Source organism: Stomoxys calcitrans, chromosome 3 (genome assembly GCF_963082655.1).
Source record: "Stomoxys calcitrans chromosome 3, idStoCalc2.1, whole genome shotgun sequence".
In the NCBI taxonomy this organism is placed as follows: Eukaryota; Metazoa; Arthropoda; class Insecta; order Diptera; family Muscidae; genus Stomoxys; species Stomoxys calcitrans.
The window spans coordinates 145,625,881-145,639,903 of record NC_081554.1 but is presented as its reverse complement, the minus strand read 5'-3'; the positions used below and the strand labels follow the sequence as shown (position 1 = coordinate 145,639,903).

General features: G+C 38.8%; 1 protein-coding gene across 1 annotated transcript; it reads right to left on the bottom strand.

Annotated features, from left to right (window-relative positions):
• Nucleotides 1-3,105: 3,105 nt before the first annotated feature.
• LOC131996179 (uncharacterized) lies at nt 3,106-12,285 on the bottom strand. Its single transcript, XM_059365633.1, has 4 exons — nt 11,202-12,285; nt 8,929-11,154; nt 7,891-8,577; nt 3,106-3,119 (listed from the first exon to the last, which is right to left on the bottom strand). The coding sequence occupies exons 1-4, from the start codon at nt 12,283-12,285 to the stop codon at nt 3,106-3,108; spliced, it is 4,011 nt and encodes a 1,336-aa protein (XP_059221616.1).
• Between the last annotated feature and the right edge of the window lie 1,738 nt (nt 12,286-14,023).

Sequence of the window (14,023 nt, the reverse complement as noted above, 5' to 3'; positions counted from 1 at the left end):
CCCACCGACATCATTCGTGAATTTGGCCCAGATCGGCCCAGATTTGGATATAGCTGCCATATAAACCAATCCGCCGATTTAGGGTCCCAGGCCCGTAAAAGCCACATTTATTATATTGCTGAAATTCGGAACAGTAAGTTGTGTTAAGCCCTTCGACATCTTTCGTCAATTTGGCTCAGATCGGTCCAGATTTGGATATAGCTGCCATATAGACCGATCTTCCGATTTTGGGTCTTAGGCCCATAAAAGCCACAATTATTATCCGATTTTGCTGAATTTGGAACAGTGAGTTGTCTTAGGCCCACCGACATCCTTCGTGAATTTGTCCCAGATCGATCCAGATTTGGATATAGCTTCCATATAGACCGATACTACGATTTAGGGTCTTAGGCCCGTAAAAACCACATATATTATCTGACATTGGTGAAATTTGGGACAGTAAGTTGTGTTAGGCCCTTCGATATCCTTCGTTAATTTGGCTCAGATCGTTCCGGATTTGGATATAACTGTCATATAGACCGATCCTCCGATTTAGGGGTTTAGGCCTATAAAAGGCGCATTTATTGTCCGATGTCGTCGAAATTTGGGACAAAGAGTTAAGTTAAGCCCCTCTACATATTTCTGCAATTTGGTCTAGATCGATCAAGATTTACAATATTGATGCCATGTAGACCGATATCTCGATTTAAAGTCTTGGCCCCAAAAGATGCGCATTTATAATCCGATTTAACTGAAATTTGACACATTGACTTATGACAGGCTTTTTGACATCCATGTTGTATATGGTTAATATCGGTTTATTTTTAGACATAGCTACAAAAAAGACCAATATTTTGTTATACACAATTAAAAATAGTGACTTGTACTTATTAGTATTTGGTGCAAATCGGATCATATTTCGATATAAGTACTACGGAACATAAGGTATGAAATTTTCACCGGATTTTGATGGAAGGGGGTTTATATATACCCGAGATGGTGGGTATCCAAAGTTCGGTCCGGCCGAACTTAACGCCTTTTTACTTGTTAAGCTTTAAAAGGAAAATACCGACCTACGTGTTGAATTCTTGAGCCCTTACAGGGGGCAATGAATATCCGAATTGGCTAAAATTTGCATACTGACTCCTACTATGACCTTGTAATGACCCTGCATCTAAAAGCCCTATTCCCGTTCGAAGTGGCTACCTCGTGGCCCCAGCCGTGCTCAGTCTTGGGGGGAATTCTTTTCGAATGAGAATAGGCACGGGTACATTAGCATAAAGAAAATTTTAAGGTAGCTCTTTAAAATTACAGAAAGAGAGAAGATGAAAAGGATAGGAAGGAAAATATAGGATAGATAGAAAGTGTAAGAAGCGTTGGTTTAAGGTTCGGCATAAGATCTTAACCTGCCGAAATATCTGATTCCCTACCTCGCCGTTTTGACCGAAAGCAACCGATCAACCCGTTAGTATCCCTCATCGTCCCCTCTTCACCTTTCGAGAATATAACGCTAAAGAATTAGAAGTGTAAATACATATTTATTTTATAAAAGAAAGCATCCGCGTAATATTACAAAAGTATTCTATATCTAGGAGTATTAATAAAAAACAAGTAAAAGCGTGCTAAGTTCGGCCGGGCCGAATCTTATATACCCTCCACCATGGATCGCATTTGTCGAGTTCTTTTCCCGGCATCTCTTCTTAGGCAAAAAAGGATATAAGAAAAGAGTTGCTCTGCTATTAAAACGATATCAAGATATGGTCCAGTTCGGACCACAATTAAATTATATGCTGGAGACCTGTGTAAAATTTCAGCCAATTCGTATAAGAATTGCGCCCATTGGGGCTCACGAAGTAAAATAGAGAGAACGATTTATATGGTATCTGTATCGGGCTATAGACCGAATCAGACCATAATAAACACGTTTGTTGATGGTCATGAGAGGATCCATCGTACAAAATTTCAGGCATATCGGATAAGAATTGCGACCTCTAGGGGTCAAGATCCCAGATCGGTTTATATGGCAGCTATTTCAGGTTATGAACCTTATTTGACACAGTTGTTGAAAGTAAAAATAAAATACGTCATGCAAAATTTCAGCCAAATCGGATAAGAATTGCGCCCTCTAGAAGCTCAAGAAATCAAATCCCCAGATCTGTTTATATGACAGCTATATCAGGTTATGGACCGATTTCAACCATACTTGGCACAGTTGTTGGATATCATAACGAAATACTTCGTGCAAAAATTCATTCAAATCGGATAAGAATTGTGCCCTCTAGAGGCTCAAGAAGTCAAGACCCAAGATCGGTTTGTATGGCAGCTATATCAGGTTACGAACCGATTTGAACCATACTTGGCACACTTGTTGGATATGATAACAAAACACGTCGTGCAAAATTTCATTTCAATCGGATAAGAATTGCGCACTCTAGAGGCTCAAGAAGTCAAGACCCAAGATCGGTTTATAAGGCAGCTATATCAGGTTATATACCGATTTGAACCATACTTGGCACAGTTGTTGGATATCATAACAAAACACGTCGTGCAAAATTTCATTTCAATCGGATAAGAATTGCGCACTCTAGAGGCTCAAGAAGTCAAGACCCAAGATCGGTTTATATGGCAGCTATATCAGGTTATGGACCGATTTGGACCATACTTTGCACAAATGTTGGATATCATAACAAAACACGTCGTGCAAAATTTCATTCTGATCGGATAAGAATTGCGCACTCTAGAGGGTCAAGATGTCAAGACCCAAGATCGGTTTATATGGCAGCTATATCAAAACATGGACCGATATGGCCCATTTACAATACCAACCGACCTACACTAATAAGAAGTATTTGTGCAAAATTTTAAGCGGCTAGCTTTACTCCTTCGGAAGTTAGCGTGCTTTCGACAGACAGACGGACAGACAGACGGACGGACGGACGGACGGACGGACGGACGGACGGACGGACGGACGGACGGACATGGCTAGATCGACATAAAATTTCACGACGATCAAGAATATATATACTTTATGGGGTCTCAGACGAATATTTCGAGTAGTTACAAACAGAATGACGAAATTAGTATACCCCCCATCTTATGGTGGAGGGTATAAAAAAAAGTTCACGATTAACGTTTCAAGTCTAAAGAAAATTGAATTTAAAAGTTAAGTGTGTTATATGATTAAAAACAAGTAAAAGCGTGCTAAGTTCGGCCGGGCCGAATCTTATATACCCTCCACCATGGATCGCATTTGTCGAGTTCTTTTCCCGGCATCTCTTCTTAGGCAAAAAAGGATATAAGAAAAGAGTTGCTCTGCTATTAAAACGATATCAAGATATGGTCCGGTTCGGACCACAATTAAATTATATGTTGGAGACCTGTGTAAAATTTCAGCCAATTCGTATAAGAATTGCGCCCATTGGGGCTCACGAAGTAAAACAGAGAGAACGATTAATATGGGATCTGTATCGGGCTACAGACCGATTCAGACCATAACAAACACGTTTGTTGATGGTCATGAGAGGATCCGTCGTACAAAATTTCAGGCATACCGGATAATAATTGCGACCTCTAGGGGTCAAGAAGTCAAGATCCCAAATCGGTTTATATGGCAGCTATATCAGGTTATGAACCGATTTGAACCTTATTTGGCACAGTTGTTGAAAGTAAAAATAAAATACGTCATGCAAAATTTCAGGCAAATCGGATAGGAATTGCGCCCTCTAGAAGCTCAAGAAGTCAAATCCCCAGATCTGTTTATATGACAGCTATATCAGGTTTTAGACCGATTTCAACCATACTTGACACAGTTGTTGGGTATCATAACAAAACACGTCGTGCGAAATTCCATTCCAATCGGATAAGAATTGCGCCCTCTAGAGGGTCAAGAAGTCAAGACCCAAGATCGGTTTATATGGCAGCTACATCAGGTTATGAACCGATTTGAACTATACTCGGCACAGTTTTTGGATATAACAACAAAACACGTCGCGCAAAATTTCATTTCAATCGGATAAGAATTGCGCCCTCTAGATCGTCAAGAAGTCAAGACCCAAGATCGGTTTATATGGCAGCTATATCAGGTTATGGACCGATTTAAACCATAGTTGCCACAGTTGTTGGATATAACAACAGAACACGTCGTGCAAAATTTCATTTCAATCGGATAATAATTGCGCACTCTAGAGGCTCAAGAAGTCAAGACCCAAGATCGGTTTATATGGCAGCTATATCAGGTTATGAACATATTTAAACCATACTTGGCACTGTTGTTGGATATCATAACAAAACACGTCGTGCGAAATTCCATTCCAATCGGATAAGAATTGCGCCCTCTAGATGGTCAAGAAGTCAAGACCCAAGATCGGTTTATATGGCAGCTATATCAGGTTATGGACCGATTTGAACCATACTTGGCACAGTTGTTGGATATAACAACAAAACACGTCGTGCAAAATTTCATTTCAATCGGATAAGAATTGCGCACTCTAGAGGCTCAAGAAGTCAAGACCCAAGATCGGTTTATATGGCAGCTATATCCGGTTATGAACCGATTTGAACCATACTTGGCACACTTGTTGGATATTATAACAAAACACATCGTGCAAAATTTCGTTCTGATCGAATAAGAATTGCGCACGCTAGAGGCTCAAGAAGTCAAGACCCAAGATCTGTTTATATGGCAGCTATATCAGGTTATGGACCGATTTGAACTATACTTAACACAGTTGTTGGATATCATAGCAAAACACGTCATGCAAAATTTCATCCCAATCGGATGAGAATTGCGCACTCTAGAGGCTCAAGAAGTCAAGACCCAAGATCGGTTTATATGGCAGCTATATCAAAACATGGACCGATATGGCCCATTTACAATACCAACCGACCTACTCTTATAAGAAGTATTTGTGCAAAATTTCAAGCGGCTAGCTTTACTCCTTCGGAAGTTAGCGTGCTTTCGACAGACAGACGGACGGACGGACGGACGGACGGACGGACGGACGGATGGACGGACGGACGGACAGACGGACGGACATGGCTAGATCGACATAAAATTTCACGACGATCAAGAATATATATACTTTATGGGGTCTCAGACGAATATTTCGAGTAGTTACAAACAGAATGACGAAATTAGTATACCCCCCATCTTATGGTGGAGGGTATAAAAATGTTTTTAAAAAAATTAAATTGGTATAAGAAAATTATTAATTATGGAACAAAATTATTATTAATTAGATGAAATGTTGGTCAATGAAGTTAAATTTATCGTAATGTGGACGAGCGAAAACAATTAAAATCGTATAAGAAAATGGTGGACTTACCAAACATAACTCCTTGCGATCTTCAGGCCTGTTGATCCAAAAGTTGCGTTCCACATTAATGCTAATTTAGTAAATTAAATTTTAATTGTGATGCTCGATGTAAATTATAGTGGTCGAATTATGCAAATGAGTGATTTATAAGTAAGTGTAGGTTAGTATATGGGAAATATATTCCATATCTTGATCAATTCGAAATTATTTAATAATTTGGCCCAAAAAAATATTTTCAGATTACAACTTTGGTCTGCTCTTGCGTGCGTGTACGCCCATTAGTTGGACATTGATTAATGTTCTTCCTTCAAAATGAAATTACGAAAGATGATTTCAAAATCTTTAGATTTTTATGAAAATTGTTCACAATGGACAAAACACATAGACGTCAATCTAAGATACTCGCGACAAATACGAAATTGTGGCGATAGTATGCTTTTGTACGGAATCCAACAGATCCAACGGATCCGCGGTCTAAAAAAGGAAGGTTCCATTAAAATCCATACAAACAGCGGAATAGAAAACTTACCCCAAAATTTGAATAGCAGTAACAGTGACACGGTGGAACGGTGGCGGAAACTCTAACCACAATAAAACAAATCGCACTAAATTGGCAAATATCAAAAATTATTTAAATTGAATTCCAAATTCCAATCCGCAATAAATTTTTTTTTATATGACTGCTTGTCTATTGGTTGTCAATGTTGAAATGAAAATTTTTCTTGCCGACAAATAAAAACGAATTTTCGAAAAGCAAAGCATACTACTTGACACCATACATTTTCCTAATTTGTAAAGTTGGAAAGCAAAGCCTACTTAAAAGTCCATATATTCCCCAAGTTTGTAAAGTTAAAAGCTTTACAAATAATACCACGAAAAAAAAAAAAAAAAAAACAAGTAAAAGCGTGCTAAGTTCGGCCGGGCCGAATCTTATATACCCTCCACCATGGATCGCATTTGTCGAGTTCTTTTCCCGGCATCTCTTCTTAGGCAAAAAAGGATATAAGAAAAGAGTTGCTCTGCTATTAAAACGATATCAAGATATGGTCCGGTTCGGACCACAATTAAATTATATGTTGGAGACCTGTGTAAAATTTCAGCCAATTCGTATAAGAATTGCGCCCATTGGGGCTCACGAAATAAAATTGAGAGAACGATTTATATGGGATCTGTATCGGGCTATAGACCGATTCAGACCATAATAAACACGTTTGTTGATGGTCATGAGAGGATCCGTCGTACAAAATTTCAGGCATATCGGATAATAATTGCGACTTCTAGGGGTCAAGAAGTCAAGATCCCAGATCGGTTTATATGGCAGGTATATCAGGTTATGAACCGATTTGAACCTTATTTGACACAGTTGTTGAAAGTAACAATAAAAACATCTTGCGAAATTTCAGCCAAATCGGATAGGAACTGCGCCCACTAGAAGCTCAAAAAGTCAAATCCCCAGATCTGTTTATATGACAGCTATATCAGCTTATGGACCGATTTCATCCATACTTGGCACAGTTGTTGGATATCATAACGAAATACTTGGTCAAAAATTCATTCAAATCGGATAAGAATTGTGCCCTCTAGAGGCTCAAGAAGTCAAGACCTAAGATCGGTTTATATGGCAGCTATATCAGGTTATGGACCGATTTCAACCATACTTGACACAGTTGTTGGGTATCATAACAAAACACATCGTGCGAAATTCCATTCCATTCGGATAAGAATTGCGCCCTCTAGAGGCTCAAGAAGTCAAGACCCAAGATCGGTTTATATGGCAGCTATATCAGGTTATATACCGATGTGAACCATACTTGGCACAGTTGTTGGATATAATAACAAAAAACGTCGTGCAAAATTTCATTCTGATCGGATAAGAATTGCGCACTCTAGAGGCTCAAGAAGTCAAGACCCAAGATCGATTTATATGGCAGCTATATCAGGTTATGACCCGATTTGAACCATACTTAGCACAGTTGTTGGGTATCATAACAAAACACGTCGTGCAAAATTTCATTCTGATCGGATAAGAATTGCGCACGCTAGAGGCTCAAGAAGTCAAGACCCAAGATCGGTTTATATGGCAGCTATATCAGGTTATGGACCGATTTGAACTATACTTGGCACAGTTGTTGGATTTCATAACAAAACACGTCCTGCAAAATTTAATTCCAATCGGATAAGAATTGCGCACTCTAGAGGCTCAAGAAGTCAAGACCCAAGATCGGTTTATATGGCAGCTATATCAAAACATGGACCGATATGGCCCATTTACAATACCAACCGACCTACACTAATAAGAAGTATTTGTGCAAAATTTCAAGCGGCTGGCTTTACTCCTTCGGAAGTTAGCGTGCTTTCGACAGACAGACGGACGGACGGACGGACGGACGGATGGACGGACAGACGGACGAACATGGCTAAATCGACATAAAATTTCACGACGATCAAGAATATATATACTTTATGGGGTCTCAGACGAATATTTCGAGTAGTTACAAACAGAATGACGAAATTAGTATACCCCCCATCTTATGGTGGAGGGTATAAAAATTCTCTTACTCCCATATATCCTTCAAATGATAAATCGCGGCTTTACCTGTAGACACATCTCTTAATTCATAGTATGCGTTTCCAACTCTCCTGATCACTATTGCCTTTACTCCCGTAGGAGCCAGTTTTGCACTAAAGTTTTTGATGCGTGAGCTCTGAGGGAAATTTCTACGTACAACTTCTTGACCAATATCAAGCTTTCTATTACGTGATCTAAGATTATATGTCCTCTCATTCTTTCTGTAGGCTTCTCTCATCTTCTTCTGAATTTTGTCACGCAATAGGCTAAACTTATCCATTCTCGGCATTTGCGAATCACCATCCTCAAGTATTTTCAATTTCCACAGTAAATTGTAATCTTCCCCATGTGTGATCATCGATTGACCAAACACTACCTCGTAAGGTGTCATACCTATAGTTTGATGCACACTATTTCGCAAAGCACAATTTATACTACTCAAGTATTGGTCCCATTTTCCTTGATCATCCTTTATATATGAACGTAGCGCAGCGTTAATAGACCGGTTCACACGTTCACTCGCGTTCGCTTGTGGACTATGGATTGCGGTAAATTGTTGTTTAACGCCGTATTTATTTAGAAATGCCTGAAATGCCTTGCATTTAAATTGAGTTCCATTGTCTGAGACTACTACCTCTGGAACCCCGTAACTATCGAAGATTTCCTTCTGTAAGTAATCCACTATTGGTTTTGTCACCAACTTTTTCAGTGGAACTAAAAATGTGAACTTCGTGAAATGGTCTAGAATCACTAAAATTCCTATGTAACCTCGTTTTGTCCGAGGGAATGGTCCAATCAAATCTACATATAACCTCTGGAAAGGTCTTTCAGTGATTACCATCTGTCCCATTGGGGGTCTCAAAACAAAACTAGGATTTTTCGAAATCTTGCATATATCACAGTTCCTTATGTAAGTCTCCACATCAGAAACTAATTTCGGCCAAAAGAAAAATTTCCTTATTCTTTGTACTGTTTTTGCTATGCCTCCATGAACCATGTTAGGTGGGTTATGTGCCGAATATATAACCTTGTTGCGTAGCTCTGTCGGAACTACTAACTTCCAACCTTCATCTTTGTCGCACACTCTCGTAAATTTAGTCTTTCTATATATATGATTTCCATCTATTTTATAGTCAGGAATTCCAGATCTTAGGAAATCTTCCCTCCATTTTGAATACTCCACACTATCGAACGCCTCGGAATCCATATCAATCGCTGGTTCCACCTCTAAATCAATTTCAGCAACTTTGTTTTCTGCCTCGAAAGCTCGAGATAACGTGTCCGGAACCACATTGTCCTTACCGCTCCTGTGTTCGATAGAAAAGTCGAAAGCCTGCAATTTCAGTGCCCATCTCGCAAGTCTTCCAGACAAGTCAGTCTGCCTCATAAGCCATTTAAGACTTGCGTGGTCAGTAACCACCTTGAATTCCTGACCCTCTATATATGCTCGGAACTTTTTCACGGCTAACACCACCGCTAGACACTCCAGTTCGGTAGTTGTATAATTTCTTTGAGCTTTATTTAATTTCTGCGACATGAAAGCTATAGGCCGCTCATTACCCGCATTATCCACCTGTGCCAAAACAGCTCCTACACCAACTGTACTTGCGTCGCACTGTAGTACAAATGGCTTTGAGAAATCTGCATTAACAAGGACGGGTGCACTACATAATTTCGTCTTCAGCAAATCAAACGAATCCTGCGCTTGCTTAGACCAAACAAATGACCGTTTCTTCGACAACAGTTCGGTTAGTGGATAGGAGCAAGTGGAAAAATCCTCAATAAATCTCCTATACCATCCTATCATTCCTAAGAATTGTCTTAAACGTCGCACTGAAGTAGGTGCAGGAAAATTCGATATTGCTTCCACCTTCTCAGGATCTACTGACAAAGAGCCTTCGCCTACGATGTAGCCTAAATATTTAACTTCTTTAATAGCAAAACAACTTTTCTTCACATTAATAGTGAGACCAGCTTGTCGCAGGCGAGCCGCTAATTCCTGTAGATGCCTTAAGTGATCCTGGAAGTTCGTAGACACTATTAACAAGTCGTCTAAATATACAAAGATATTGGATGTCATAGAATAGGGTATTACCATATCCATTAGTCTGCACATCGTCTCCGGTGCATTGCAAAGTCCGAATGGCATTCTGACAAATTGATACAACGGTCGGTTCGGCACTGTAAATGCCGTCTTCGGCCTCGATCCCTCTGTTAACTCAATTTGCCAGAATGCGTCTTTGAGGTCAACTTTCGATATATAATGCACTTCAGGTAGCCTAGACAGAATGCCTTCAATATTTGGCATAGGATACGAATCTCTTACAGTCACTGCATTGAGTTTGCGACTGTCTACACAAAATCTTACTTTATCGGGTTTCACTAAAAGCACACCTGGAGACGACCAAGAGGAATTAGGACACTCCCCAATCACTCCTAAAGATATCATCCGATCTATTTCCCCACACAATATCTTCTCCCTAGCAGGAGATATCGGGTAACATCGCTGTCTTATCGGCTTCGCATCTCCAGTATCAATTTCATGTCTGACCAAAGTAGTTCGACCCAAACCATCCCTATCTGAATTTGGAAAAAGTTCTATAACGGCTTCTAACTTCTTTCTCTGAATGTCTGATAATTCAATTCTATTTTCTATTTCTGCCTTGTCATTTTCTGGACCAATCTCACTATTAGCGCCTTGAGCAGAAATCGATATGTTGTACCTTTTCCAAAAGTCAATGCCACAAATGATATCTTGGTTGATAGTTGGTATAACCAAAAATTCAAACACACACATCTCCCCTTGATGGTAAAACTCTAAATTCACTATACCCACAATCTCCTGACCTTGACCATCTGCTGTCCTTACGACGCCTCGATATTTCTTAAACCCTTGAAGCGTGCGAACCTTTTCAACTAAGGAGCCACCAATAACACTCTTGTTCGCCCCACTGTCGAGTAACGCAAAGTATAATTGTCCACAAACTGTAAGCGGCAAATAAGGTCTTGTGTCAGCTTGTAATGTTACAATTGACGAAATCACATATTGTCTCAATTTCTTTAAACTCTTCCAAAAAGTCCTCATTCGAATGGCATTACGTTTAGTCCTAGAATTTCCAAGTTGTTCTTGATTAATGTTCGTACATTCCGAGGGTAATTGTATTGTCTGGTTAGTTGTCTTGTCTGGTAAATGTAAAACTGGTTGCAAAATCTCTATTTGTGCTGTCGAGTTAATGGATGTCCTTTCTTCTGTCGAAGGACATCCATTGGGGAGTTTTCCTGAACACCACACTTTGGGCATGTAGGCTTGTAAACGTCCTTCAATCCGCATCCGTAACAGAAAATGCGTCTTTCCTTGGTGCAATCCTTGTATCCGTGTCCAATAGAATCACAGTTCCAACATTTCAATTGAGCTTTAATGCCACAAACCTCAGCACCATCTTCAGTTTCACTATCCCGATCTAAATCCTCTTCCACTTCTGCAATTTGCAACTTATCTCGACCCTGATATAACTTTTTGCGAACCTGTATGTCACGGACGAACTTTTCGTGCTTTCTTACCGCTTTCCTTAGATCAGATACATGTCTGAAATTCAAATGCAACAACTCGTGTCGTATCTCTGATCTTAAATTACGCATCACCACCTCACACATTTCTTCATCCGACAAAGGAGTGCTAAGTTTATCTGACAACGTCAACATGGCATCATAAAAGTCATCAAAAGTCTCGTTAGCTCTTTGCCTGCGTTGACGTATATCGTCCTTGACATCATAATCATTGTAGTAATCCCTATACTGAGTTCTCAATGCTACCGATAGGCTAGACCATTCAACTATTCTATTGAGATGATGGTACCGCCAGAACCACTGTAAAGCTTTTCCTTCAAAAAGCATATGAGCGTTCAAAGACAACAATTCGTACTGTCCTCCCAGTGTAGTCTGTGTCATCCTATCTACTCGATAAATAAACTCTTCTACGGGAATATCCTTGTCACTGCCGGAATAGATCAGACGCCAATTCCTTATAATATTTACCGTCTTCTCGGAATTTTGCGTCTGCACGTGAGTATGAGCCAATAGTGCCCCCGTCTGATTCTGACGTCTATTATCTGAATTCGTTTCTAAATTCATATTTCTCAGTGTATTGCCTAATTCATTTGAAATAATCGTTGTGATTTCCGACCGGAATTCATTCAAGGACGATGTCACAATATTTCTTACTTGCTGTTCTCCTACATTGAGCGATTCCCGTCTATTAATGCTTCTACTTAGACTTCGGCCCTGTCTCTCATTCCGCCTGGTTTGTGACCTGGTACTAACGCCAGCCCTCTCTGTAACCTGATCACCAATCAATTCTACACCATCAGGAAATACAAAGTTATCTGCCCCTGCCAAATCCTCGTTACTTCTGGTAACAGGCATTGTAATCGGATTTCAAAAGAACAATTCAAAATTTAAATTATTGTAATTATTAAAGTTTTTTAATCTGTTCAATTATATCTTTGGAACAACTTATATGAGAAAAATAGATTTGTTTATAACAATAAAAACGGATGTAACTTCATTCTCTACTCAGTGAAGCGATAACAATAAAGGGATACTAAAAAAAACTTAATCCAACGCTTACATATGCGAAAATACCGACTTCACACGGAAAGTATATTTCCGACCTTTCATTATTCAGAAATAAAAATCTCTGCCGCTTAAAGCCTTTACTTTCGCAGTGTGTTTACTATAAAAAAACTTCGACCAAGTATGTAACCGAACAAAAAAAATAATTCAATCACAAAATTCTAAAGTCGAAATCCTTCATAGTGAAGAAATAGGAAGTTAAGTACAATAGGAAGTTAAAACCAGGAATGTTACCTTTGGTTCGTCACCGAAAAAATCCAGATCGAAAATCCATAGGAAACCAATTCCCAGAGAAGAAAGAATATGCTGTTGATCAATTGTATCTGGTACAAAAATCGCATAATCACAATATATGAAAATCCAAGATACTAATTCATCAACCATGCATAAAGAGAAAATAATTGTGAAACCTTAGCAGAATTTCTTTAAGAAGTTGTTAAATATTGGTATATAGTTTGCTGCCAAGGCCCCACGTTGGGCGCCATTTAATTATGTAATGACCCTGCATCTAAAAGCCCTATTCCCGTTCGAAGTGGCTACCTCGTGGCCCCAGCCGTGCTCAGTCTTGGGGGGAATTCTTTTCGAATGAGAATAGGCACGGGTACATTAGCATAAAGAAAATTTTAAGGTAGCTCTTTAAAATTACAGAAAGAGAGAAGATGAAAAGGATAGGAAGGAAAATATAGGATAGATAGAAAGTGTAAGAAGCGTTGGTTTAAGGTTCGGCATAAGATCTTAACCTGCCGAAATATCTGATTCCCTACCTCGCCGTTTTGACCGAAAGCAACCGATCAACCCGTTAGTATCCCTCATCGTCCCCTCTTCACCTTTCGAGAATATAACGCTAAAGAATTAGAAGTGTAAATACATATTTATTTTATAAAAGAAAGCATCCGCGTAATATTACAAAAGTATTCTATATCTAGGAGTATTACTAAAAAAAAAAGTTCACGATTAACGTTTCAAGTCTAAAGAAAATTGAATTTAAAAGTTAAGTGTGTTATATGATTAAAAAAAATGTTTTTAAAAAAATTAAATCGGTATAAGAAAATTATTAATTATGGAACAAAATTATTATTAATTAGATGAAATGTTGGTCAATGAAGTTAAATTTATCGTAATGTGGACGAGCGAAAACAATTAAAATCGTATAAGAAAATGGTGGACTTACCAAACATAACTCCTTGCGATCTTCAGGCCTGTTGATCCAAAAGTTGCGTTCCATATTAATGCTAATTTAGTAAATTAAATTTTAATTGTGATGCTCGATGTAAATTATAGTGGTCGAATTATGCAAATGAGTGATTTATAAGTAAGTGTAGGTTAGTATATGGGAAACATATTCCATATCTTGATCAATTCGAAATTATTTAATAAGTTGGCCCAAAAAAATATTTTCAGATTACAACTTTGGTCTGCTCTTGCGTGCGTGTACGCCCATTAGTTGGACATTGATTAATGTTCTTCCTTCAAAATGAAATTACGAAAGATGATTTCAAAATCTTTAGATTTTTATGAAAATTGTTCA

What these genes read in the sequence shown, in the direction of transcription:
- LOC131996179 (XM_059365633.1), bottom strand. Translation starts at nt 12,285, where the DNA reads ATGCCTGTTACCAGAAGTAACGAGGATTTGGCAGGGGCAGATAACTTT. An exon ending in CAAGGAAAGACGCATTTTCT is followed by an intron (nt 11,155 to 11,201) that starts GTTACGGATGCG and finishes ACATGCCCAAAG; the next exon opens with TGTGGTGTTCAGGAAAACTC. An exon ending in AGTGTGCGACAAAGATGAAG is followed by an intron (nt 8,578 to 8,928) that starts GTTGGAAGTTAG and finishes TCACATTTTTAG; the next exon opens with TTCCACTGAAAAAGTTGGTG.